The following is a 12,997-nucleotide window of genomic DNA, read 5'->3' on the forward strand; positions in this document are numbered from 1 at the left end:
TATGATGCAGTCTCCAAACACAGAGGGGACAGTCCCCACCCCCATGAAAATAAAGCAGCACGTGAAACACGGGAACATGTGGCCGAGTTTGTGTGTCTAAGCCTCAGGGAAAGGGCACAACACTGTCACGTGCTCACAGACGTGTCCCACACACGAAAAAGGTTTGCTGAAATAGATATGCACAGGACTCGAGGGGAAAAGGAGATCACAAATCCGGAGGTGGAACAGACACCTCTGGAGTGGAGTCTTGAACGGAAGTTAAATGACACCTTGGGAGAGATAGACCTAGGAGACCCTAGAATGACGACACATACTCTTCTTACACAAGAACACAACATTTTACATTCAAAATAGCCTAAGAGACATCAACCTTCTCCAGCTGGCTTGCAAATCCTGATGTCCCTGACTCTGCTAATGGGCACAGGAATGTCTTGGCAGCTTCTTGGAGTGGGAGTTCTGGAGAGGGAACACTCGCGCTGTAAAGCGGAGAGCATCAGATCCCACCCCAGACAAGCCCACAGTGCAGGTGAAGTGGGGGTTTGTCGAGATGACAGCTTAGGCCTAAAGAACCAGGAGGCTCTCATACAGACAGACCATGCTTAGAGAGCTTCAGGAGACTCCTGGTGGTGCTGGTGTGTCGGCGAAGGGGTGTTTCCCTGATTCTGGCACTCTGGAAACTGCTTTTCAGTGAAGTGTGCTCCAGGAATTTGGCCTTTACCACTCGGGTGCTGTTTCATATAAAGTATAGACAGCTGATTTATTCAAATGCGTCTTTCTCTGCAGACAGTTACCAGAGATAAACAGCAGAGTACTGTCTCTGACCTCATTGTAATCATCCCATTTGCATGTGACTAAGGCCTTTCCACCAACGTAGAGATAAAAAACGATTTAGCACCAGCCCTCTCGGTTACGTCCTCAGGGGTGTCTTGTGTTCTTTATGCCGGGCTCATTTGGAACTTGGCAGTCTCTTCTCCCAGATTATTAGCTCACAGATCTGCAAAACTTTCTCCATGCAGATTTTAAAGCCATGGCTCCTCACTGCACCTCTTTAAAACGCCCCACCTGGAGTAGGGTCTTGTAGCCATCAACCCCAGGTCACAGTGACTAACAGGTAAACCAAGGCAGAAAGTGTTCATCTGTCACACCCAGCACCAAGTAAGTGTGAGGTAGCTTGAAGTCTGGGTTTTCTGTCTAAACTTAAGCTTCAAGACACAAAACCAAAAATGTCATTTGGGTTCTGAAAAGAAACAGAGCCACGCTCAAATACAGTTCTGATGCCAGGCATGGTGGTGCACACCTTTAAGCCCAGCATTCAGGAGGTAGAGGCAGGAGAATCTCTGTTAGTTCTAGGCCAGCCACAAGTTTGTCTCAAAAAAAAAAAAAAAAAAAAAAAGCTACTAAGTCAGAAATACCAGGCCAGTTGACACATTTGGGGACAATTTACCCCTGAGCCATTTTCAGTAATACCATATATTACACAATACTTAGTAATGCCCCGCTGACTATCACAGAGAATCACAATTATGTCAAACCAGGCCACAAACAGGTCCTAAATGCCCAGGAGCATCCAACAGTCTCAGAATGTACGGTTGGTTAATCAGGTTCAGCAGCAGGAGTCTGGGCTAGATTCTCCTGGGGCCAGAGATGGTTTCAGAGGATTGCAGCCAACTGTGGAAGGGCAAGCAGAAAAGCAGCATGTGGAGGACGGCGCAACTAAACACCAATCATATGAAAATCTGAAGGCCGCCAGTGTTCAGTGTTTACCTCTGGAGGGGGGTGATGTAGCCTCTACATCTCCTTTTATTGTTTTGTTTGGGGTTTGTTGTTGCTTGATACTTAAAGGGTCTTTGTCTTATGAGGCAAGGAATCATCGTGTTACTCAGGCTGGTTTCAAACTCCTCGGCTCAAGTGATCCTCTTACCCAGTCACCTGGCAGCTAGGACTACAGGCATGCACTACCCATCCACCTTGACTGAACTTTTAAGATTTTTTAAATGTGTGTGCAGACATCCTAGGTCCCTGGGTCCCTGAGAACTGGAGTTACAGGGGTTATAAGCTGCCCAGTATAGGCACCAGGAACCAAAGCCAGGTCTTCTGTAAGAGTAGCAAGCATCCCAAACCACTAAACCATCTCTCTGGCCCCCTCTTTTAACTTCCTATTCCAACATTTTCTCTGCTGACTTTATGATTTAGAAAATAACACATAAATGCTGAAAGATTATTATAGATACCCTTTGTTCATATCATAGCTCACAGTTTCCTCCTCGGGCTCTCAGCACACTTTCCCACTGGGGTGCTATCTATAGCAAGTAGTTTGACTCTACCTGGCATAAGAACAGGTACTGGAGACCAGCCAGGGCTCCAAGTGCACACCCTATCCACAGCAGACTGCTCCTGCTTATAACAGATAAAGGCCTCTCTACACATTTTCCTTCCCATCTTCAAGACCTGCTCCCCACCCCCACTCAAAGAGTCACTTAGCCCGCACTCTTGTAGGTATTTTATTTACTGTACAAATATTTACATCTTCAGCTGCAGACGTCCAGACCTGACAATGTGCAGGGGAGCTCGGTCTCTGCCAAGTTTCTAGAACCAGGCCGACACTCTCGGTTTTCATTTCATGACTTGTCTCCTTCAAGGACACTGAGAAGCCAAACGCCGTGAGAGCGGCTGGCCTCCCAAGCGCCTATGCCACAAAGCATTAACAGAAAAACTGGCCAAAATAAGGAATATGAATAGAAAACTGCCCAAGAAATAACACATCGTTTTATCTCTCCCACATTCAGTATGTCTTCCCCACAGTGGCTAGCGCCAAGCTGTATTAGAAAAAAAAGGTAAAGGAAAATGCAAAAGAGAGCGAAATGCTTCTGGATAGTTAGGAGAGTAAACTGGAATAGAAAATCACACAGTACTAAAGGGGGTTTTGTTTTTTGTTTTTGTTTTTTGTTAAAGACTCTGGTGCCTAAAGACCACCCTGGGATACAGCTGTCCCAGTTGGGCTAGAACAGTGCTTGGAGACTCTGAAGAAGTGCTATGACTAGAGATTAAAGTGACAGGTCTAGCCAAAACTATAAACTCCACCCCCCTGCATAATCTCTGGAGGGGTGTCCAGGACAGGAGCATCTGCCCCGAGCAGCCAAGCCAGACCATGACCCCAGCTGGGAGCCCCAGTGGGGGCCTGAGAGGCAACAGGGTAATGGCTACACTATCTTACACATGTTCCATGGGGAAAGTGTGGGCAAGCAGCAGCACCTTGTCCTGGTCCCTGAGGAGAGCAGTGACCATGTGGCATGGAGGATCCTGGGGTGGAGACAAGTGGACCCAAGGACAAGTGAGGTCAGCACCCACGCCAAGAAAGGACAGATGACTGCAAAGGAGGTCGGGCGGGAATTCGAGCAGCTCAGGAGGGCTTGTTTCTTATGATCCCCGGGAACAGGAGGGCTCAGACATGCTTCCAGGAGGCCAAGGCACTGTCACAACAACTGCCTTGTCTCGGGATTCTGTGTACTTGCTGGTTTTGGCAATAAAGATGGCTTGTAATATTCTGAGTGAGTACCCATCAGAAATGGCGGCTTGTAGCAAAGCCTTACTAAAGACAGAAACTGGCAAGTCCATGTGATCTTGAGCCTTACTGTTGTTTCCATTCAAACACTAATGAGAAGAGATGTGATCATCTTCCAAGAGACTGACAGGTTCTCTTCAATCGCCACGTAATGGTGAACCCAATATAGCTTTCTCCCTCCTCGGTTCCCCTTCCTGGTAACTGACAAGGTACTGCTGCTGGATCTCCACAAGTCTCTCCCTAGTGGCCTCACCATGATCTGTGATGTGTTCTTCTGCCTCAGTGCTACCAGAACCACCCAAGGGAGGCTGGTAAGCTATGTTTACTGTTCCGGTCCTTTGCTCCCCAATCCCACCAGAAGAATGCTAAAGACAGCTCTTAACAGACTGCATAAAGATGGAGGTCAGTGGTCAGGCCACGCTAGCCTTCAGTGCAAACAAGAAGCTCAGAGAAAGGCATCAATAGTTTTCAAGCCATCCACATGCCCAGACACGGCCCTTCCCCGAGAGAAGCACAGCCACGGGAGGCCGCAGCACAGCCATCCTTCACATCCTTCTGACTGCCTTTCTCACTGGCTCACACTCGAGAGAAAGCTCAGCACATTCTTCATAGATTAATGAGCATCTTCAAAAAGGCCTGCAGGGAGAGTCTTTTCCAGTGTCACCACAAAGAGATCTTTATCAGTCCCCATCAGTGCCAGGGCCTGTGCCTGCCATGATGTGGGAGGCCAAATCAGATGGCTGTGTGAGCCACTTTCTATCTATGCTTCTCCTGTCTAGTGATGAGAAGAGGTGAGAGGTTGCCCAGAAGGGATCATGTGCCAGTCTGGTCATGGAGTGAGATCAAGAAGAGTACTTCCAAAGAGCAGAGGGTGCTGGAACAAGGCATGGCGTACAGGGTCTCACACGCCAGTTTTCCAACAGAACTGAGTCCTCCATGTCACACATTCCTCCCAGCCACTGGGGCGGATCCAGCTACAGAGATCTTCAAAGGACCAAAGGAAATGGCAGCAGCATGGTCCTCTTCTCATGACTGAGTACCCAAGTTGCCTGTGGTAAATGTGGACACAGAGGGGGTGAGGTAAGAGCGATGCTGTAGATGACAAAATACTCCAGACATGAAGGAGCATGCAGTATCTTCTGGCTAGTGGTTATGTGTGTTAAGGTCAGTGGTTACGCTTGTTGACCTGTGTCCAGATGCTCTAGAGAGTGACAGGAGCGGTCAGAGCATGCCGAAGCCCTCGCAACCCTCACTGATGGCCAGCTGCAGCATCCTGTGCACCTCTTCATAGGAGTCATATGTAGGGAGGCACAGCTGGTTAAAACTGGAAAGACAAGGAGGAAGATGATTAATTCACACTCCCAGAAACACGAGCAAGGGCTCGAAAGAGAATCTCCTGCAGGGATGCTCTGTGCAGCCAGACACCTACCATGTGTGTGCAGTAGGAAGAGTGCTGTGGGTCGGAGCAGCAATAATCTGAAATGAGGGACAGAGGGCAGCAAAGCCTCCAGGGGGAAGCTGAGAGGAGCCTGTTGTGAACTGAAGTAGCCGAGCCAGTTCCTCCTGGGTCAGACTGGAAACCACAGTCCAGAACCATCTCATGACCTGGCAGAAAATACAGGGCTATAGTCACATATGGTGTGCAGCCATTTGCTCCTAAGGATTTGATCCTCTGGGAAGGCAGATGCTCCCGTTTACAGTTCCATGAGGCATGAACAACAATCTCAGCAAGAATTTACATTGTCACAGGATCAGAAGAGCAACCACCAACTGATTGCTTCACTCTGTTTACCTGCATTTCCCACTCACCGCCCCAGTGACAGTCCGCATAACGGTTTTGGGACCGAGCTCCTTGTAGCAGGGATAACCACCTGTTCCCCCAATGTGGATCACCTATGCGCCAGTCAACATGCTAACTTTCTTCTTCTAAAACCTTTCCTCACAAGATGATACCAAACTGTAGAAAGTTTAGCTCGTTACCTTTTCTCTGAAATGCCAGGAGCCACCAACCACTACAGCATGGGCTTTGAAGTCAGACACACTGATGTCTCCGGTCCCACACATCAGCAGCTAAAGAAGGACAAAGGCACACAGGTAACTATTGACATGGAACTGCAGGATAAAAGAAAGACCAGGAGAAAGACAGAAAGTGAGATCACAGTGTCAGAATGAACTGAAATAGGCCAGCGATTCCTAACCAGTGTGGTATTAAAGAAGAAGAAAAAAGGCCGGGATATGGGCCCAGGGCTAAGGGTGCAGTCTGGGGTTGTTAAACAGGCTTAAAGGCAGTTTAGTGGGTTGTGGGCAGAGTCTTCCCTAGGACTGCTCCGGTACAGCTCCCTAGATGTGCCTGCATCAGACTCAATTAAAAAGACAGATAGACAGATATGCTTGTAGCTGTGCCCTAGGTCTATTGCATCAGAATCTCTAGGGCTGGATTACAAGTTTGTGTAACTGAAAGGGTGCTTCTGGTGAGCACGCCTAGAGAACTGTTACAGATTCTTTGTAATTAAAGGACAAAATTAAAGAAAGAAAAGAACTGAGTATATGTTCTAGCAAAGGAATGCCAAAAAGAAAAGGCAAACCCTTTGTCTTTGACGAAAATCCCTAGCCCCATTTATAAGTGTTTTCTCTCAGGATCTATCCTCCTTTGGTAGATTGAACTTTTTTACTTCTCTTTAGCTCCACTTCCACTTGAACAGATAAATTAAAAGGTATGCAGAGAGAGAGAGAGAGAGAGAGAGAGAGAGAGAGAGAGAGAGAGAGAGAGAGAGAGAGAACATTAATGACATCAGAGCCCTAAACATCTTGTTGATGTCCTAATTTGGTTCAAGATCCAACATGTTACTTAGCAGACCATGAATATCCATCCAATAGCTATAAGGAATGAAACCTCTTAATAAAGAGACAAAAAAGGGCAAAATCAGCCCTAGAAGCTATGGTTTCTTCAAGCCCATGCCAAGCAAATGAGTAACTAGCAGCAGGCTGTAAGAAACGGCAACTTTCTTTTATATGTTCTTCCCAATGCTCATGACAAAACAGAATATTCCAGTGCTCCAAAATATCAGCACTGGGTCAGGGGTCTATTAGAAATTTTAGACTGAGAATTCATTATTTTATATCTCAAGATACAAAAAGTGATAAAAATTACAGAAGGCTTTAATTGTTCTCTGACAGCCCAGCTAACAAGAAAAAGAATTACACATCACCCGACACACTAATTTTTTCCTTACAAACTTTAAAGAATTTCTTTGTGTTTGGTTGGTTGTTTTGTTTTTGTTTTTGAAGACAGCGTTTCTCCATAGCCCAAGCTGTCCAGAAACTCCCTCTGTAGGTCAGGCTGGCCTCGAACTTAGAGATCCTCCTGCCTCTGCCTCCCAAGTGTTGTGAAAGGTTTTCTAACAGGAAACAGTTTGCAGAAATGAACTCCTCATAAAATCTTGGAAAGTCAAAAGTCCTAACTTTTGTATCAGCTGTGAGGAGCAACAGACAGTAAAGACAAACTGGCTTTGTTTTGTTCTCGACTCATAAGGACTTTAATTCAGCTCACTATAAAAATGGTATTTACTGTCTTACAGCTACTTTTGACTGATAAAAAGGTGAAATAGTAACACAGATATGTAAATACACACGTCCATACACTCTGTGGTACTAGATATGTAAACATACAGACATACATACACACAGTGGTTATGGTCTAAACTTTAAATGTAATCCCATCTTGTGGGATGTCTCTTTTACTAGCATATGGGACTTTGTCTTCTTCACTGCTATTTCTCTGGTATCTCAGTATACAATTCATAGTTCACATACACCCGAACAAATACATTCTATAATCCTCTTAAATGTCATAAGACATTATGAAGACTGCAATTCTCCTTAATAGTTGATTAATATCAATAATAGTTGATGGATAAATATTAACTACCACTCTTCATAAATACTTGTCACTTTCTGACTTTCAACATTCTAATAACAGCTGAAGAAAAGGCCAATGAACAGAAGAGTAACAAGTGAATACAGCACTGGAGGGATGGTTCAGTGGTTAAGAGCAATGGCTGCTCTTCCAGAGGACCTGGGTTCAACTCCCAGCATCCAAACGGAAGCTCACAACTGTCTGTAACTCAAGTTCTGGGGGACCCAATACCCTCTTCTGGCTTCTGGAGGCACTAGGCACACACATGGTACACAGAAATACATGCAAACAAAAGACTAACACACACATAATAAAATAAAAACTTTTAAAAAGTGAATCCAACTCCTGCATAATAAAAAAAGACTTTTTCAGGAGGCAGAAGCAGGCAGATCTCTGAGTTCGAGGCCAGGCTGGTTTACAAGAACTAGTTCCAGGACAGGCTCTAAAGCTACAGAGAAACCCTGTCTCAAAAAACAAACAAACAAAAAAACAAACAAAAACCCAAAAACAAACAAACAAACAAACAAACAAACAAACGACTTTCTGGCTACATAGTCAGGCTCTGTCTCAATGTGTTGCCACGCCTCTAGCAGAAGGCACAGCAAGCAGGAGCCCACGAGTCCTGCTCTGCAGAGCAGCAGTCTTGGGGCTGCTGAGGTGGCTTAGACGGTAAAGGCACTTGCTACCAACCAACCCTGATCACCGTGTCCAGCCTGGAGACTCGTGTGGTAGACGAAGAGAAGCAAGTCTGCCCGTGGCTCTCTGCCCTCCACACTGTGACATGGCACTTGTGAGCCCCCCAACATAAGTAAATGAAAAATAACACAAAACAAAACAGGTTTGAATCCTAAGCACTTACCTCAAGCTCATTCTCATCAAAAATTGCCAAAAGGTTCTCAGGAACCAACTCATTCAAGCCTGAAACAAAAGGATCCAAGTTAAGGCCACACCTGCAAGTAACACACCGACATCTTAAGCACAAGGAGACAGGGTCCCACCTTTTAGGAAATGCTCCACCTCCTCTTTCACTTGACTGGCCAGCCGGTACTGGGCTAGCAAGTTTAAATAGAAGATTTTATTTGCATTGGTGACTGGGGTTTGAGCTCCACCTGTCATGAGTTCTATAATCTGAAACAGGAGGCAAAAGACAGGAGAGGTTGTGGCTAAGCAAACTGTAAGCTGTATCAGCCTGGAAGGCCCTGCAAGCAGTGGACTGGACTCCCTCGGTGTCAGCCTCAAGTTCCTAATCTGCATGTGGCTTTTTAACACACTTGCTTTTACCTTTTGTTACTAACCTTCAGGGCCTGCACCACTTCTCCCACACCTGCAGGCTATGACCTAACATGGGTGTTAAGTGAGGTCTTCTAGCATGTGTGGGGAAAATGATGCAACAGGAAGATATGATTTCTTGTTAGCAATATTTTAACCAATAAACCACTGATGACCTTTTCCTAAAGCAGCTCTTTCATGGCTCTGCAATCTAAGATGGAAACTGCCATTCCCACACATTCTTCTATCTTCCAAGTACACCAAGGGAAAGATCAATGGCTTCGGACTGGGAGATCTGGCATCCAAAACTCCAGCCCGATACCAACTTGGTACAGAACGTCAGCCTATTTGTTCCTCAGTTTGTATCTCTCTAGAGAAAAGCTGAACAAGCTTCCTGAGTCACAAACAGAACACTAAACACACATACATACTAAATAACAACTGAGGGGCATTCAAGGACGTCCCAAGCAATGAGATCCCATGTATGGAAACCAGAGTTGTCTCCATAAGTGAATGAATGCCTCCATGAGTTACAAGATCAGATTTTAAGGTCCTGGTAATATTTTAATTACATTGATGTGAACAATAAATCTTAATAACATTTCTTAGACCATAGCTAGAAATGTTTATTCACAAAAAACACACCAAACTATAGCAGTAATATAATATCCATAAGCATTAAAAAAACAAGTTCCAGTCTCTTAATCTACTGAGAATCCTGCTGGTGAACAAGCTGCTGCTGTCCCTGGGGCCAAGGACTGAAGCCTAAGGCTCTGTTCACTTGCTGCTCTGTTACATCAGCTCCAGCTAGGTACAGACCTCACTGGAACAAAGACAGAAAATGACCATTCCGATCATTTTCAGTAGTATTTAGTACTGATTTTTGAGACAGAGTCTCTCTATGTAGGCCAGGCTAGCCTCAAACTCACAGAGATCTACCTGCCTGCCCCTATCTCCCAACTGCTGGGATTAAAGGTGTATGCCACCATACCCAGCTGCCACATCTTTTCAGTCATTGCTACATTCCCTTTAAGTGCATATTGTTAACTAGTTTCATAGCAGTGGTATCATACCTAATGAAGTTTAATTATGTGTTGTTATTATGACTAGCATCATTTTTATCATTTAATATTGCATAGCTCCACAATATAACAAAAGCACATTTGCAACAACAACAACAAAGTATCTGGGCAGTAAGGACAGCCTGAGCTACACCGTGAGACCCTGTCTCAAAAAAACAAACCAAACAAACAAACCTGACAAGAACAACAAAAAGGGTTTAAAAATGGACAGCCATTGTGTTAAACTACGAATCAGCCACCTACAGCCCAACTACTCATCACTGACAGTCAGCCTCCCAAACTGGCCTTGTGCAACCATACTTCTTTGCCACTTGGTTCTTTGTAGTCATTCCTTAACTGCACAAAGTCCTATTGGTACTGATTTAGAGGGACCAGGGGTGTAGGGGACCCATAAATTCTGGTCTTCTTTATCACCTTATCCAGTTGACCTGATTTGTTATATTTTTCTTCTGCAAAGACCAGCTCCATCTCACTCATGTCATTGTTGAGGATAAAGCAAACTTTGGACTTGTAGAATTCTGGGTCATCTGTTTCAAAGTACTGAGGAGAAAGGAAGACACAGAAGCTCGTGAACACACTTTTGCCATGAATGAAATTTTAACTGCTTGATAGCACTTATATCTTCATCCTTAAGAATAATCAGCTCAGGGGCTGGAGAGACAGCTCAGTGGTTAAGAGCACTGGCTACTCTTCCAGAGGACCTGGGCTCAGTTCCTACCACCCACATGTAGGCTCACAACCATCTGTTACTCCAGTTCCAAGAGATCTGATACTTTCTTCTGACTATGTGGGCACCAGGGATGCATCTGGTACATGTATATACATGTAAGCAAAACACATATACAGACAGAATAAAAATAAATAAATCCTATAAAAAAATAAAAGGGGAAAAATGCTTTAGAAAATCAGCTCATGTGGAAAGAGTCCAGAGCCAGTGGCCAGACTGTCTTAGGGGAAATGCACACCTAAGATGTTACCTTGTAATGCATACGAAGTCCTATGATTTGGGCCAGGAAAGACCGAGTGAACCGGGCACGGACCAACTGCTTGTAAGCTCCTCCCAGAGAGGACTCATACAAACACTTGCCCACCAGCCGCCCTGCAAACTCATACATCTTTAAGCGCAGGTGAGCCGGCCGATTGGGGTTAGGATGCACCTATCAAAGAAAGACATGGAAAAGCTTTGGACCATTTTTATCTCTCCCAGTTCTGGAAAGGCCCTCCCTCCCATTGTGATGGACCACTATAATTTGGACCTGGAATGTCCCCCAAAGGTGCCCAGTATGCCATCAGTAGGGCTCAGGTTACTGGGGTATACCCTGGAAGAGGGCTTCCTGCTGGCCTCCTCTCCTTCTTTCACACCCCCGCCCCGAGGTGAGTGATCTCGTCATACTCTGCCACCAGGATGTGCTGCCTCACCACAGACCCCAAACAAGGAGGCTGACCAACCACAGACTGAAGCCTCTAAAGGCTGCAGTGAGACGGTAATTTTCTCTTTATTTGCTGATTGTCTCAGGCATTTTTTTACAGCAACGGAAATCTGGCTCATACCCCGTCCCAAAGGAATAAAATTTCAGTTTAAGAGCAGACAACTGAGTAATTTAAAGTGGCCGGAGGATAATGGCTGCAGAAGAACCTTAGTTAGTTTATGTACAGGATGATTTGAGTACAAGTGATAAGATGCCTCTCCCTAAACGAGAACTTCTTAAAACGCCATCACATGCTTTACTTCTGACATCTCTCTAGTACAGATCTAAGACAGAAACCAACTGCATCGGGCTTTCTTCTTTAGAAAATAGCTTCATTATTATAAATGAGCAAAGTAGCTATTGCAATATAATGTCTTAGCCAGATGCTCAACTATCTATATTCCCCCTATTTTACAGATGAAAATTATGGAGCCAAATAAAAGGGAGGCAACTTGATCAGCTCATTACTAACAGCAAATGAAGAGCAAAACACAAGCTGTCAGACTCCGAGGTCAGCGGTGTGAGCCTCTGTGGTTTACTGTCCCACCCACCCGCGGGGAAAGCACGGACTCACTAGTGCTTGGTTGTTGTCACTGAACCGAGTGAAGAGCTGACTGGTGGTATCAAACAGTGCTTTGCAGATTAGCTCAAACCATTCCCGGCGAGGCCCTCCCCAATCCAAAGCTGAAAAGTACAATGAAAATTAAAAGGGATGCTGGCTGACTCCACCTCCTGCTGCTTCTCTTCCTAGTTACCACTCAACACTCTGAGCCTTCTAGTCCACTGCCGGTCTCTTCACTGCAGCTCGCCTGCATGGTGGATAGTTTTTGGAAACCCCACTTCTTTCTGTAGAATTTAAGGTATTCTGATCACTAAACTAACAGAAACACAGAAGGTCAGAGGTCCCAGAACGAGGACACTCTTGGATCTGCAGTGTTCTTTTGTCCTTCTGGTGTGAACTCTGAGAGCTCACCTACACGTCTCTGTTCTCCACGCTCCATCACGCCACACATCCAGGCCTCTTTCCTGACTCATAGAAACTGGGACTTTCAGGGGTTGAGGAGCTGGTTTGGGATTTTCTGGAAAATGTGGGAGTAGGAAGGAGAGTTAAAACGGTAAAATGAAACTTCAAAACTAACCTTCTTCATCCTGAAAAACCACTTCAAAGTTCTTGCTCCAATCTGAGATGGAAAAGTTCCGCGTGGCCTTCAAAGACTAAAACAGAGAGAGAGGAAGGAAGCTGTCAGAATACTGGCTGGCATACCTCAGCTACTAAAGACCAACCCCCCAGAGCACCACCACTGCCCCGAGTCAGCTGCTACATGCAGGCAATATATGGCGCACAAGTAAGCGTCAGTGATATTGTCTTATATTAAATACACAAATCTCCAGGAGGATTGCAAGTTTCAAGGTCAGCCTGGTCTATAGCATGACATCTCACTGGAGAAAAAAAAAACATCTAATTTGAAATCATATTTGGAATTTGATAGTTATAATTTTTTCTTTCTTCTTTTTTCATAAACTTCATTTTATTAATGAAAAACCCCTTACATACAAGTTTTCTTTAAAAAGATATGAGTGAGTGATAAGCTGTAAACAAGAGAACTGAGGAGTTTTGGTTCCCAGCAAAGCACAGACTATCCACCAGACATCTTTCCACCACAAGCAAGGGAGCCATCCCACATGGAGTGTGGCTGAG

The 12,997-nt window shown here is 45.1% G+C and overlaps 1 protein-coding gene across 5 annotated transcripts in view; it reads right to left on the reverse strand.

Annotated features, from left to right (window-relative positions):
- Positions 1-2,488: 2,488 nt before the first annotated feature.
- Positions 2,489-12,997, reverse strand: part of Arel1 (apoptosis resistant E3 ubiquitin protein ligase 1) — a 51,353-nt gene continuing 40,844 nt past the window's right edge. For 4 of the 5 annotated variants that reach the window (XM_013346204.1, XM_013346197.1, XM_013346201.1 and 1 more), the window contains exons 12-20: positions 12,438-12,513; positions 11,873-11,982; positions 10,807-10,986; positions 10,244-10,369; positions 8,477-8,606; positions 8,338-8,396; positions 5,543-5,632; positions 4,992-5,167; positions 2,489-4,886 (exon numbers count right to left, since the gene is read on the reverse strand). In XM_013346204.1, coding sequence (XP_013201658.1) covers positions 4,784-4,886; positions 4,992-5,167; positions 5,543-5,632; positions 8,338-8,396; positions 8,477-8,606; positions 10,244-10,369; positions 10,807-10,986; positions 11,873-11,982; positions 12,438-12,513 — 1,050 coding nt within the window. In that variant the 3' untranslated portion in view covers positions 2,489-4,783. The remainder of the gene's footprint in view (positions 4,887-4,991; positions 5,168-5,542; positions 5,633-8,337; positions 8,397-8,476; positions 8,607-10,243; positions 10,370-10,806; positions 10,987-11,872; positions 11,983-12,437; positions 12,514-12,997) is intronic. The other variant, XM_005343355.2, reaches the window with a different exon arrangement.

The sequence above is a fragment of the Microtus ochrogaster genome, chromosome 1 (assembly GCF_000317375.1).
Source record: "Microtus ochrogaster isolate Prairie Vole_2 chromosome 1, MicOch1.0, whole genome shotgun sequence".
NCBI lineage: Eukaryota > Metazoa > Chordata > Mammalia > Rodentia > Cricetidae > Microtus > Microtus ochrogaster.